This window comes from Polypterus senegalus, chromosome 9, assembly GCF_016835505.1.
Source record: "Polypterus senegalus isolate Bchr_013 chromosome 9, ASM1683550v1, whole genome shotgun sequence".
Lineage (NCBI taxonomy): Eukaryota > Metazoa > Chordata > Cladistia > Polypteriformes > Polypteridae > Polypterus > Polypterus senegalus.
The window spans coordinates 131930187-131943710 of NC_053162.1; the positions used below are offsets into that span (position 1 = coordinate 131930187).

The 13524-nt window shown below is 40.7% G+C and overlaps 1 protein-coding gene across 1 annotated transcript in view; it reads left to right on the forward strand.

Annotated features, from left to right (window-relative positions):
* Positions 1-13524, forward strand: part of LOC120534912 (protein STPG3-like) — a 39777-nt gene that overhangs the window by 21506 nt on the left and 4747 nt on the right. The window contains exons 3-4 of the mRNA XM_039762418.1: positions 8303-8446; positions 9631-9713. Coding sequence (XP_039618352.1) covers positions 8303-8446; positions 9631-9713 — 227 coding nt within the window. The remainder of the gene's footprint in view (positions 1-8302; positions 8447-9630; positions 9714-13524) is intronic.

The window sequence follows — 13524 nt, forward strand, 5'->3', positions numbered from 1 at the left end:
GCAGGGAGGGCTCCACCTAGCAGGCTTGGGGGTATTGGCTGGGATAAGCTACAGGCCACAGTCCACTATATATATACCCACCACAGGACACACACACACACCCACACACCAAGCACACACTAGGGCCACTGAACTGCCAATCCATCTGCCTGCAGCCCGATTGTGGAATGAGCGCCCGGAGGAACCCATGCAGACACGGGAGAACATGCCACTCCAGCAGGCGGACCGGAAGCGGGTCTCAACCGCGGTAGCAGCGCTACCACTGCGCCACTGTGCCGACTATATATATATATAAGGGCGGCGCGGTGGCGCAGTGGTAGCGCTGCTGCCTCGCAGTTAGGAGACCCGGTTCGCCCCGGTCCTCCCTGCGGAGTTTGCATGTTCTCCCGTGTCTGTGTGGGTTTCCTCCGGCGCCCGTTTCTCCCACAACCAAGACATGCAGGTTAGGTGGATTGGCATTCTACATTGGCCCTAGTGTGTGCTTGGTGTGTGGGTGTGTTTGTGTGTGTCCTGCGGTGGGTTGGCACCCTGCCCAGGATTGGTTCCTGCCTTGTGCCCTGTGTTGGCTGGGATTGCTCCAGCAGACCCCCGTGACCCTGTATTCGGTTTCAGCGGGTTAGAAAATGGATGGATGGATGGATATATGTATATATATATATATATATATATATATATATATATGAAGTACTGCATTAAAATTTTTATTAAGAAGAAAATTAAACCTTTTTAAACTGAGGGAAAAAATGCCAATAATTATTTGTTAAGGATCTCTTTGTATACCATGTTGTCAGTTCGCCCTCCGTTGTAACATGACCAAGCTGTGCGCTGAGCTTACTCTTGATCATGTAACTTACAGTTGGCCATGTGAACAGTAATCTTGTCTCAAATCTCACAGCTTGGATTGCTGCTGTCATAATCGGTTTGAGTTTCATGGTTTGTTTCAATTACGACAGTATTTGCAGGATTTGTTGTGTTGAAGTGACATTTGGCATCTGTCAAGCGTTGTAGGCACACAACGGTTTCATCGATAAAATCACATCCAGCTTTTGAGAGTTTAAACATTCATAAACATCAAAGTGTCCACTACTGAAATCATCACCTGTGAATCTAAGATGTTTAAGAGGCATTGGCGGTTGTCGAAAGGTGTAAAATATTTGGCCATTTCGGTACACTTGAAAGCGACAACCGAACAATTCAGCAGCAGCCATCAACTAACATGCAGAACCATAGGTGAAGGGCTTAAGCATTTCAGTCTTATAGTGCTCCTGTGTAATATAATTATCTCCTGTACCGTCATCAGTCCACACCTTGAACCTGTCCCAGTCATTCAATACATAAGACAGAATGTTCCTCCGATATCAAGAGTGAGCCTGATATGGCCGTGCAATATGTAACAAAGAGAATGGAAAAGGCAGGTGCCATCTCCGGCATGGAAACCACTCGGTAAGTGACAGTTCTTTGATCGATGGTGATCATCTCGATAGACATGGTAATGCGGGTTGGAATGATAAAGGAAATGGGTACCTGAGCAATGTAAAGTAAGTGTAAAATACCTCTACAATAACTATAATTGTAATAAACAAACAATAAAACAGGGAGAAGCCGTGGATTAAACAAAAGGCTGTAGTTATCAGTAGGGAGACGTGAATCCGTGGCGAAGCAAGGAAGGGAATGTAGAGACCGCGCGACGGATGGTCTTATATAGGCAGGCAGCCAACAAAGTGGTAGGCGCTGGGATGGGGGACCCAACGCCACCTCACACGGTGACCGAGGTGCAGGCTATGGACGTATATATGAACGTAAGTAGGATTCAGTTAGCGCTGGGAACCCGTGTACCAAATTTCTTGAAGATGGGCCCATAAGTAACAAAGACTGTTGAAAAGTTCAATATGGCTGCCAACAGTGGCATCATACCACCGAAATAAGTACGTACATTGGTTTCGTTAGTGCAGGGAAGCCGCCTACCAAATTTCGAGAAGATGGGGCCATAAATAAGAAAGTTCAACATGGCGGAAGTTGTTGATCGTTATGACCATTACGCGTAGAATTTCGAAATGAAACCTGCTTAACTTTTGTAAGTAAGCTGTAAGGAATGAGCCTGCCAAATTTCAGCCTTCTACCTACACGGGAAGTTGGAGAATTAGTGATGTTGGAAAGTTCAATATGGCGGCTGGCAGTGGCGTCATACCACCGAAATAAGTACGTACATTGGTTTCAGTTAGCTCAGGGAAGCCACCTACCAAATTTCGTGAAGATGGGGCCGTAAATAAGAAAGTTCAACATGGCAGACGTTGTTGACCGTTATGACCGTTACACGTAGAATTTCGAAATGAAACCTGCTTAATTGTTGTAAGTAAGCTGTAAGGAATGAGCCTGCCAAATTTCAGCCTTCTACCTACACGGGAAGTTGGAGAATTAGTGACGTTGGAAAGTTCAATATGGTGGCTGACAGTGGTGTCATACCAATGAAATAAGTACGGACATCGGTTTCCGTTAAAAGTTCAATATGGCGGCCGACAGTGGCATCATACCACCGAAATAAGTACCAAATTTCAGCCTTCTACCTACACGGGAAGTTGGAGAATTAGTGACGTTGGAAAGTTCAATATGGCGGCTGACAGTGGCATCATACCACCGAAATAAGTATGTACGTTGGTTTCGGTTAGCGGAGGGAAGCCACCTACCAAATTTCGTGAAGATGGGGCCATGAATAAGAAAATTCAATATGGCGGACGTTGTTGACCGTTATGACCGTTACGTCGAATTTCGAAATGAAACCTGCTTAACTTTTGTAAGTAAGATTTAAGGAATGGGCCTGCCAAATTTCAGCCTTCTACCTACATGGGAAGTTGAAAAATTAGTGACATTTGTAAAATTCAATATGGCGGCTGACAGTGGCATCATATCACAGAAATAAGTACGTACATCGGTTTTGGTTAGTGCAGGGAAGCCACCTACCAAATTTCGTGAAGATGGGGTCAGCCTTCTACCTATACGGGAGGTTTGAAAATTGGTGACGTTGGAAAGTTCAATATGGCGGCCGACAGTGGCGTCATACCATCGAAATAAGTAAGTACATCGGTTTCGGTTAGCGCAGGGAAGCCGCCTACCAAATTTCGTAAAGATGGGGCCATAAATAAGAAAGTTCAACATGGCGGATGTTGTCGACCGTTATCGACTGTTATGACCGTTACGTGTAGAATTTCGAAATGAAACCTGCTTAACTTTTGTAAGTAAGCTGTAAGGAATAAGCCTGCCAAATTTCAGCTTTCTACCTACATGGGAAGTTGGAGAATTAGTGATGAGTGAGTGAGTGAGTGAGTGAGTGAGTGAGTGAGTGAGTGAGTGAGTGAGTGAGTGAGGGCTTTGCCTTTTATTATTATAGATATATATATATATATATATTGTAACAGAATTAGGGTTTTCTCGCACCCTTGTACCATCAGACTATACGTCAGACACCAGATAAAAGTCCAATTATGATATTTATTATATCAATAATGTGCACAAAGCACTCTCCTTTCCACAATTCTCAATAAACAATACAATAATTAATAAACCAATCCTCCACTCCCAGACGCTTAGCCACCCTGCCTCCCAACTCAGCTCATCGTCTGGAAGCTCCCACAGTCCTTTTATATTCCCTAACCCGGAGGTGTTCCTGCCCAACAGTCCACAAGTCCTTATTCCTTCCGGGTCAGGGTAAATAGTCCTTTTCTTCAACCCGGAGCACGCCGTTTCTTCCTGTCACGTGACCGTGATGCACTCCCGGTCATAGGGCACATAAGAGCCTACAAGCCCCCTACAGCGACGCCTGGTGGCCCCCAAGGTATCCAGCAGGGCTGTGTACAAACACTACATAGTCCATGATGCCCTGCTGGAACTCGGGGCATGATCATGCTGTCGGGAGAGCTCCTCCTGGCGGCCTGGGGTTGAGGGCCGGAATGAAATGCCGGCAATCCACCACAGTATATATATATATATATATATATATATATATATAGTGGTCACCAGGCACACCAGCTCCCCAAATCTGACACAAATGGATGTGTGCACAAGTTCAGCACATCATACAAGGCTTTAAATCAGTGGAAAATGCTTCCCAAATCAAATTGCAGTGCAGTGGCAGCACAACACACACAGCAAGGGAGATAGGATTCAAGTCCCTTGTACTCCCTATGTGGAGTCTGCATGTTGTCCCTGTGTCAATATGAATTCTCTCTAAGAATTTTGAATTCAAAAAGTCATGCACGTAAGGTGGCAAACCTGAAGTGACACCTGATATGCATGTGTGTATTCATCCTGTGATGGAATAACCACAAATAGATAGCAACAGATTTGTAGAATACCAATGCATTTCTGATTTTAAAATGACTCTTGCTGCTAGCTATAACAAAGGATATACTCATATTTGGAGCCTCTTCTAAGCTCAAAGAATCAATTTTATATACATAGAATGCTTTACTGAATAAAATATTTCTTTGTAAAGCAATGGTTCTATAAGGAGCCATACAACCCAATAAAGTACCAGTCTAAAAGAGTGTAGGAATGGAAAAAAAAATGAATTTATTTTTTTTTTATATTGGTTACTTCTTTCCACACTTTGTGCACTCACTTCAGTTCCACAGTCCCCAGTCATGTCCAGAGGTTTCCTAATTTCTTACATAGTGTTTTGCCATATTACTCAATTTCTAACAGGACAGGATGGCTCAACTGTGTATCCGTGCAGGCCTCTAGTTCTATTTTATTCAAACAAGAAAGAAATTTCATAACTTGATCAGTATTTAAAATCAACGAAAAACCAATGCATTTTTATTGACATAATTTTAACTTCATAGCTTCAAAAGACTAATCTCAAATCACTACCTGGATCAAAATAAAACACTCTAATGGAGTCCATGTGAGTTTTCTGCATATTGTAAAAATGAAAAAATGAGGCTTAATTGGCCAGGTATGTCTGAATGTGCAGGGCTGATACTTACCTTGAGCCTGATGCTGCCACGCTGCCTTTAGCCCAACTCCCTGCAATCTTAACAGTAGATTAAGATGGGTCAGTAAATGTCAGCATAGATTAATCATTTAAGTGAGTTGAATTGAATGTTACCCACTGAAAATAAGAATTAAATATATTAGTGAGTGAAAAAATCAGACAGTGAGTAAGGTAAGTGGCCACACTAGATTCTGTAATTTATAATAATACTAGGGGGCTATGTCCCCTGCTTGCTTTGCTCGGCAACCTCCACCGCCAGCGCTATGCACCATTGTGCAGAGGGGGAGTAAACGCACCCCAAGGAGATGTGACCGCTCATCTGAAACCTTTTTAAAATGGTGATACAATGGGAAACAAATACAATTTTTTTTTACATCGTTTTAATTTGATCAGCTGCTGTGGCTTGCTGCTGCTGCTGTGCCATGTGATCTGTACCTGTCCTTTTGTCTTACTGCTTTGTCGCTCTTGCTCCCCAGACATCCTCAAACACTCTTTGATCTCTTTTCGCTGTTCCGTTATTTCACCGAGTAATATTTTCCATTTTTTTGCGCTAATGCAATCTTTACTCTTATTTTTTGAGACTTTTGAATTTTCCTACTTCCATTATCTCTAACCTGCTCTACATGTGTATCACTGGACTGGCTTCCAAAGGTTGTAAGTATGACGTGACTTGTCCATCTCACGGGACATGAAAGTGTCTTCAAAAGATCTCTCTTCCAAAGATCACATCTCGTTGCTAGGAAAAAAGATTTCTTTTTATAATAGTAATAAATGATTAATAAATACATCAGCATTATTATGTCACAATGTTGACTCTGTTATTGTTTCAAAAGAAGGCAGCTTCCTTATGAATGAGCTGGTGTATTTAAAAGAACTCCAACACCAGAGAGAAACTCACAGTGCACATGTTTTGGCAGGTGACGATGTAACCAAATGAAATAAGAGGCGAACAGCGCAGAAAAATGCAATACTTGTGGTACACATGAAGAAACTGGGGATTGTAAATTTTTTTGGAAATTAGGAGAATCAAGCAAAAACAAGATAAAAAATTTGTACGAATATTTACAATGTGCCTCTAATAAATGAATCTGTAAAGATTTAAAAATCAATTGCGGTAATTTTATTGTTTAATGTGGAATATGGAGAGGTGTTTCAGAGGCTAGGGATCTGCACCAGCAATCAGAAGGTTGCTGGTTTGAGTCCCGTAAATGCCAGAAGTGATTGCACTCCATTGGGCCCTTGAGGAAGGCCCTTAATCTGCAATTGTTCTGTCCAGGGTATGACATTAACCTGCAGCCAACCCTGCAAGCAGGTCCTCCAACATGCAGGGAAAACTTGTGGGTTAGTGGCACTCCATCTGCTGTAAAAAAAAAAAAAACCTCACACTGTTCCATTCTGTTCAAACTAGTGTGGTGCTGAGGTGTCACACGATACACAGCTGTGTTCGGGTCCTAATTTGGGATCCAGAGGTGGTTTGTAGTGTGGTGGGTGCTGCAATGCGCTGTATCAGTGCACATTCCCAACTTCTATGAGGAAAGTACAACAGAGCATTCATATTACAAAAAAGAGCCTGGTTAAGCTGCCTAACATGAACTTATCACACTATGTATTATACATTATCTAAATTAAACCTAGCAGTCAAAGTATTTATCAAGCCAAATAAATGTTATTTTAAGTGAAGGTCATTTCACCGGAAGGAGCACAATGCTTACAAAATAAAAAGATTGTGTTTGTAAAAGGAGTTAAAACCAAAATATAGCAAAAACAAACTTATATTGAGTTTATAATTAATTATTTTATAGCAGGTGGCATACATGCTGACTCACAGCTTCAGGAAACTGGATTCAAAGCTGGGCCACACCTGAACCTGTATCTGCATGAGTTTCTTTTCAGGTATTCTACTTCTGCTCACATGGCCCCAAAACAAGTGAATTAGATTAGTTGGCAATTCTAATTTAACCCACAAACTTGCCCTTTGAGTCACAGGATTGTTTCCAGTTTTCCAACCAATGCTGCTTCAATATCCTGCTGGACCCCGGACTCTTTTTATATGTAAATGTAGATTTTTTTTGGAAAAGCAAAACATTACAATGGCATATTATTCAATCAAACAAATAATAATGTAAAACAATTGTTTACTTCAAAATCAATAAGGAGGAAACAAAAGAAAAATAGAAATAGAAAGAAAAAAGAAAAGCAAAACACAACCCTATGACTTTTACCTGAATGAAGCAGATTTATAATGATGGATGGATATATCTTATGTTCTGCATCTTGTAAACTTAAGTTCTGAAACAGAAGAAAAAGTACAGTAATTGCAACTCCAAATCGTATCTGCTTACAATTTTCTATTCTTTTTTCTGTTGTGCAACACATTTTACAAACATTAACTTGTACTCTGGAAATTCTCCAGCCCAGCCTAGCTGTATGCCTTGCTTGAATACTAAGGCAACCACACTTTTAAAATAAAATTTTCTGTAATATCATTTGGAATGATCCGAAATCTGCTCCAAATGCTTTTGAAAGGTTGTCAATGCTTCATCTTAAACTAAATGACTTGGCAGTGCTTTCTGGCTTCAGTCTTAAATTCACTTCCCCTTAATTTCCACTGGTGTCCTTGAGAATGCAATTCACTATTTAGTTTAAATTCTGTTTCATCCACTTTATCATTGCTTTTGGAAGATCTAGATTAGATTCTCATGCACTCTTGTCTGCTTGAGACTAAACATGTTAAATTCTCTGAGTCCCTGCCCTTTAGTCCTCAGTTACACTTGTCTGTCCTCCGCTGCACAGCTTCAAGTGCTGCTATGTCTGTTTTACAGCTAGGTGACCAGAACTCCAAGCAGTGAGAGTTGTGGATGTGGATCTTTCAAACAGAAGGGAAGCTCTTTTGTCTGATCTCTCTATTTTATGTACCACAGCAGAATGGAAAGAAGAATACAAAATAGGACAAGAGTGTGATGGAACTCGCTGAACGTGTTAACCTTTCATACAGCATCAGTTCAGTCAGGCAGTATTCTTTTGGCTGTCAGAAAAAGAGGCAAGCAATATTGTGCTGAAAAGTGATTTTCAGTCTTGTAAACTGATATGGTCCATTGACAAGATAAGCAACAGCAGTCAGGAAGTCTGGTATATCCTAATAGAAGTTGCATAATGTGACATCAGCTTTAAGTTGTTTTCCTCAAAAGTTTGTTGTAAATGTTAATCCCTCAAACAATTCACAAATTGTTTCTTTTTTTATGGACATACACTAATTCATTAAATTCATGTCATTTTAGAACCATTTCTATTAATTCTCCATTCATTTTGCAGGGCTACGAGAGACATTAGAGAGCAGACCTCCTTTATCCTTCAACCTTACAGGTCCTGGCCCAACAACTTACACACCTTCAACTTGGGTTCTCAGCTGGCATGTTCCACCAGCCTACACATTTGGCTCCACCATGCCCATTAAAAGTAAGAAACACTGCTAATAATTTTAGCATGTACATTACATAAATGGCTTGTGTAGAAATATGAGCTAATAATCGGGGAAAAATAAACATTAATATATAAATATTATCGCCCATTTGTGTAACTTAATATCTTCCTATTACAGTATATGGCTTTTGTGGACACTCAATGCTACCAGGCATGGACACAAGTATAAAAGCCCATAAAGTCTTTACTGTGGGAAACTCTTCCACAAGAAGCGTTTCTTGCCACAATCATAAGTATTTTGGAATAAGCACAACACAACACAGCAACTCTTTGTCTTTCTTTCTCTCTGTCACTGCCTCCTTCACTCCTCCTCCCAATCGCTGCTCACATTCGTCCGGGCACTGACTCTTTAATATGAGGCAGGAAGCAACTTTTATCTAATCCCCAGGAGTGCTTCAGGTGATATAATACTCTGAAGCACTTCTGGGTGAGGTTGGAACCCTATGGAATGGGAACTCCTGCAGCTCCCTCTAGCAGCTCTCACAGGACCCAACAAAACTGTTCATGGGGATTACAATATCTGACATTACTTGTGGACAACCATGTGGGAATCCAAGCATGGACTTGCTGCCATCTAGCATCCTGGGGGAGAAAAGGCCAGTTAAGCTGTCTCCCCTGTCCTTCCATCCTGCAGGTGCCCCGTTCGGGTAAGGGCGCTGACCATCCCTCATGCCTTCTAAAAGGAACAAAGTAGTCAGACGCATCCAGAAAATACAGAAATAAGACTTGCATTACAGAAGCACACTTGCAAGTACCAAAAACATATACAATCACAACACAGTCTCTCATTCTAACGTCCCATTCTTCTTTCTTCATTTTTACCTACCAGTCAGGATTCACTACATCTCACTAATCGACTTAACTTAGTAAATACTGTCAGAGATGTAAAATGCATAATAAAGTGTTTCTAATATCCCACAATACTAAGAAATCTGCTAATCTGAAAATTATTTTTATTTGGAATTTGCTATGGCATGACAGTGGGTGCTCCTATTTATTTCTTATTTTATGTCTTTGCCAAGTTTTGAATGTTTAATAACACCTTAGTAAAACTGAATATTTTGTAAATTAATCTATTAAAACAAATTTGTTAGATAGATATATTCATGTTGCTGCCTATTCTAAGGATGCAAAACTCATGTGTTTCTTCTTCTCATCAGAAGGCGGTGGTAGGACATCATGGGAGAAAAGCTGGTTCCAAGGCAACAGACCATTCACAACCCAGACCACCTTCGAAGATCAGGTACTAAGTCTGCCTATAGTGGGGATTAAACACAATCTGAATACCTAAATTATAAATTCTCATCATGACCACCTGAATGAAAGCCATTAATAATATTGGAAAATATCAGAATTAACAGGTGGCATATCAATGCAGTGTCTTGGAGTGCACTGTGTACTGTGTCTTATCAACATCTGTAATAAAATCTTTTAAAACCTTCAATATTAAAAAGAGGAATTAGAATGCTCAGACAGTCAGAGATTAATAATATGTCTGTCAGGCAATTACTTCACTGCTAAAAAGATATAATCAAAATTTGCAGCAACTTCCATTTGTTTTTTCTATTAAAAGAAATGAAATTCTGTATTTAATACATTTTTTATCATGATCCTGTAAAATTGTGATATGTTGCATTTTTAATGGGTATGCTAGTATGATGTTCAATGTTTTCAGTACAAAGGACTGCACTATTATTACTGCTGCTACAGGAGGATCAACAGAACATCTAATCCACAGGAATCTTTAAAGGTAAAAAACTGAGAAATCGATGTGACAGATCACTGTTGGAAAGATGCATTAGAAGAAATGAGTTTCATTTGCTGTTTAACGGTTTAAGTCAGGAAGCATGGCCACAAGTAAAGGAGCAGACTGCAGCAGCATCAATGGGCCATACCACAGTTGGTCACTGGGAAATCAGCCATATCATTTAATGAGTATAAGATTTGTTCACTTTGAATAAAATTTACTTTAGGTAGCTGAATAATGACAGCAGTCCTTTAGGCCTACTACATTTTAATTTAAAAATGCAGACATTAGTCTACATTTTCACCTTTCATTCACACTACCCCAGCATTTTCAACCCCTGAAAATGGAGACTTTTAAAAACACTTTCCAGATTTGTATACTTCTGAAAATGTAGGTTCAGCGTTGTGGTGTGGATGGGCAGTTTTCGAAAGTTTCTATTTGTGCTCTGATTCGCTTGTGCTTATTACATAGCCCTTTCCTGATTGGACCCTGGTCATTACAACAGTTCATTCCCTGATTGGTCACCCAACACAGAAGAAAACCATATACCAGCATAGTGGATATGGAAAGGTTGCTTTCCTTGGTGCTTGTTGTGTTGCTTACCTGTATCCAGCTTTTATGTAAAGCCGTAATGCTGGATACACACATAAAAGACACATAATTTATTGGTCACCATAGATCTGCAATAAATCCCATGGCTGGTGGTGTTACCATTTCTTCAAGGATTTTTCTGCTGATTTGTGCATGCCCAGTGTAGATTTATGTCTAAGTCATATATTTTTTGGTCATTTTTGTGTGGATGGAGATATTTTTTGTAATTATAAACATTATTTTTCTTAGTTTTTATTGTTGCAACTCATTTGGGAGTGATCTGAATTTTTTCCCTTGTTTATTATTAATGCAACATAAATTAAAGATTACCTGACCACAGTTTTGCAATGCAACAGTAAGTTCAGGTATAAATATAGCCAAGTCAACATTATGTTTCTGCTGGATACAAAATAAGCAACACTTTCTAGTGCTAGCTTCAATTTTCAGTAGGCCATGTCCTAGACTCATTTTGGTTTTGATCTATTCTTTTCATTTACTTTTATATTTTAGTTTTGCCCAGCCCTTTGGTTGCTCAATATATTTTTGATGTCGCAGTTTTGACTTTGCCTGGCACTGATTATGAATCTGCTTCACATTACTATCTCCTGGTCCTCTCATCACTCACAATAAATCCAGAGGCTCTGTTTCATCACACTTTTGTGAGCAATTTGAAAGCGCTAGTGTGGAAGCGGGGATGTCATTTTAGTTTTAAAACATCATTTTTAGATGTAAACGTGGTAGGGTGGATGTAGCCTGAGACTAATTATACCTTAGTGTGTTTAAAGAAAAGCAATGTGCAAAATAAATGTACTAATGTGACATGGAGAAAATGTATGTCATTATTATCAGCAAATATGAGGATTTTCGGTTAAATTAACTTAAGGTATCTGTTGTGGCATGTGGCTGGGGGTGGTACCCAGCCGGGACGCCCAGGAGGACCAGAGGAGGGCTTATGCCTCCTCCAGATCACATGGGGGCAACTTCATTGGTTGCTTTGGGGACCACAGGAACTGAGCTTGGAAGCTCAACCCTATAGGGGCCCGTGGTCACTGCCAGGGGGCGCCCCAATGCCTGAGGAGCCCTGGCCCTCAGAACTTCTGCCACACCCGGAAGTGCTGGGGGGAAGAAGACCAGGGACACCCGGAGTGCTTCCGGGTGCACAGCCGGTACTTCCGCCACATTGGGGAGTGCCAGTGGAAGCTAATTGGGAGCCACCCGGAGAACATCTGGGTGTGTATAAAAGGGGCCGCCTCCCTCCATTCGATGGTTGGAGTTGGGAGGATGAGAGACGAGGTCTTGGTGGAGAGGAGTGGAGGCGGCCTGAAGTAAGACGAGGCATTGTGTGAGGGCCTCGACTTTTGGGGAGTTTGGGGGTTGTGTATGCACTTTATTGTAAATAGTTTGTAAATAAACATGTTGTGGGTCATTTCAAGTCACGTCATGTCTACCTGTCTGTGTCCGGGCCATCTCCCACACTGTATAAAGAAAATAACCTACTAAGATCAGTTTTTGAGCGTAAACTGAATTTAACTCCATTCAAATGACCAGTGACCCTTGCATGAGGAAGCAAAGGAGAGACACATATTTTCCATGTGAAAGGGCAAAAGGATTGAAGTGTCACTAACAACAGAGGCATGGTTCAGTTATTCTATAACCAACACTCCTTTTAAGAATAAGAAGACAAGAAAAACAAATGCAGTAAAAGGTAATCCATGAAGAATATAACAACAAGCTCACCTGGTCGTAGCACAGCTTTAGCTAAAATTGACCATCCTTGCCTGTGGCAGTAATGGAGAATATCAAAGATGCCCCAATGCCACATTCTGATCAGTATAATTTATTAAATTCAAAACATTCCTGGTCTAAACTTTTCTTTCTTTTTTTCATATTATTGTAGCAACATTTAAAGGAGCAAATATTTATGGCCTTTTCATAACTTATCACTGGCTTGTACCTCATACACTTAACTAGGAAAAACTCAAATTCAAAAAAGACAATGTTGATTATTTAATCTCCTTCATTGAATTTGTCTCCTACTAGCACAGGGTCTGCTGATTTGCATGTCAGTCTCTCTTTATTGTGATGCAATGTGTTGGGGGGAGTGATGTTGACTTTTTGCTTGTCTTTCTTCGGCCAGTGCTTTGTCAGTTTTCTGTGGGGGGTGTTTTCCTTTTAGACTGAGACTTAGGAGCAGACTTAGCTAAAAACTTGTCATTGTTGCGGATCATGTGGCTGTACTATTAGAGGTGTGCACTGCGCATTATCCCTGTGAGCGGCACCACACCTATTATCCTCTGCACATCTTCATTCATAACATGGTCAATTTGGGTTGGACCAAATGTTCATAGATGCATTCTCCTTTCCATGACATGGAGCACCTGTTCATGCTTTATGGTCACCAACCAGCATTCTGCTCAGTACAGTGCAACTAGGTGGACAACGGCCTTATAGATCTTTACCTTCAGGTACTTTGGTATCCTGTGGTCACATAGGACTGCAGTAACCTGGTGCCACTTCAGGCACAACATGTTGACTTGTGCTTATATGGCTGTTAGGGTGTCAGCATCAAAGCAGATGAACGAGCCAAGGCACTTGAATTGGATGACTTTGTTGAGGTGTTCACCATCCACGCAGATAATAATATCTGTTTGTAGGCCACACTTCATGTACCACATCTTCTTGATGTTAAGCCACAGTCTTTTCTCTTGCAGTAATG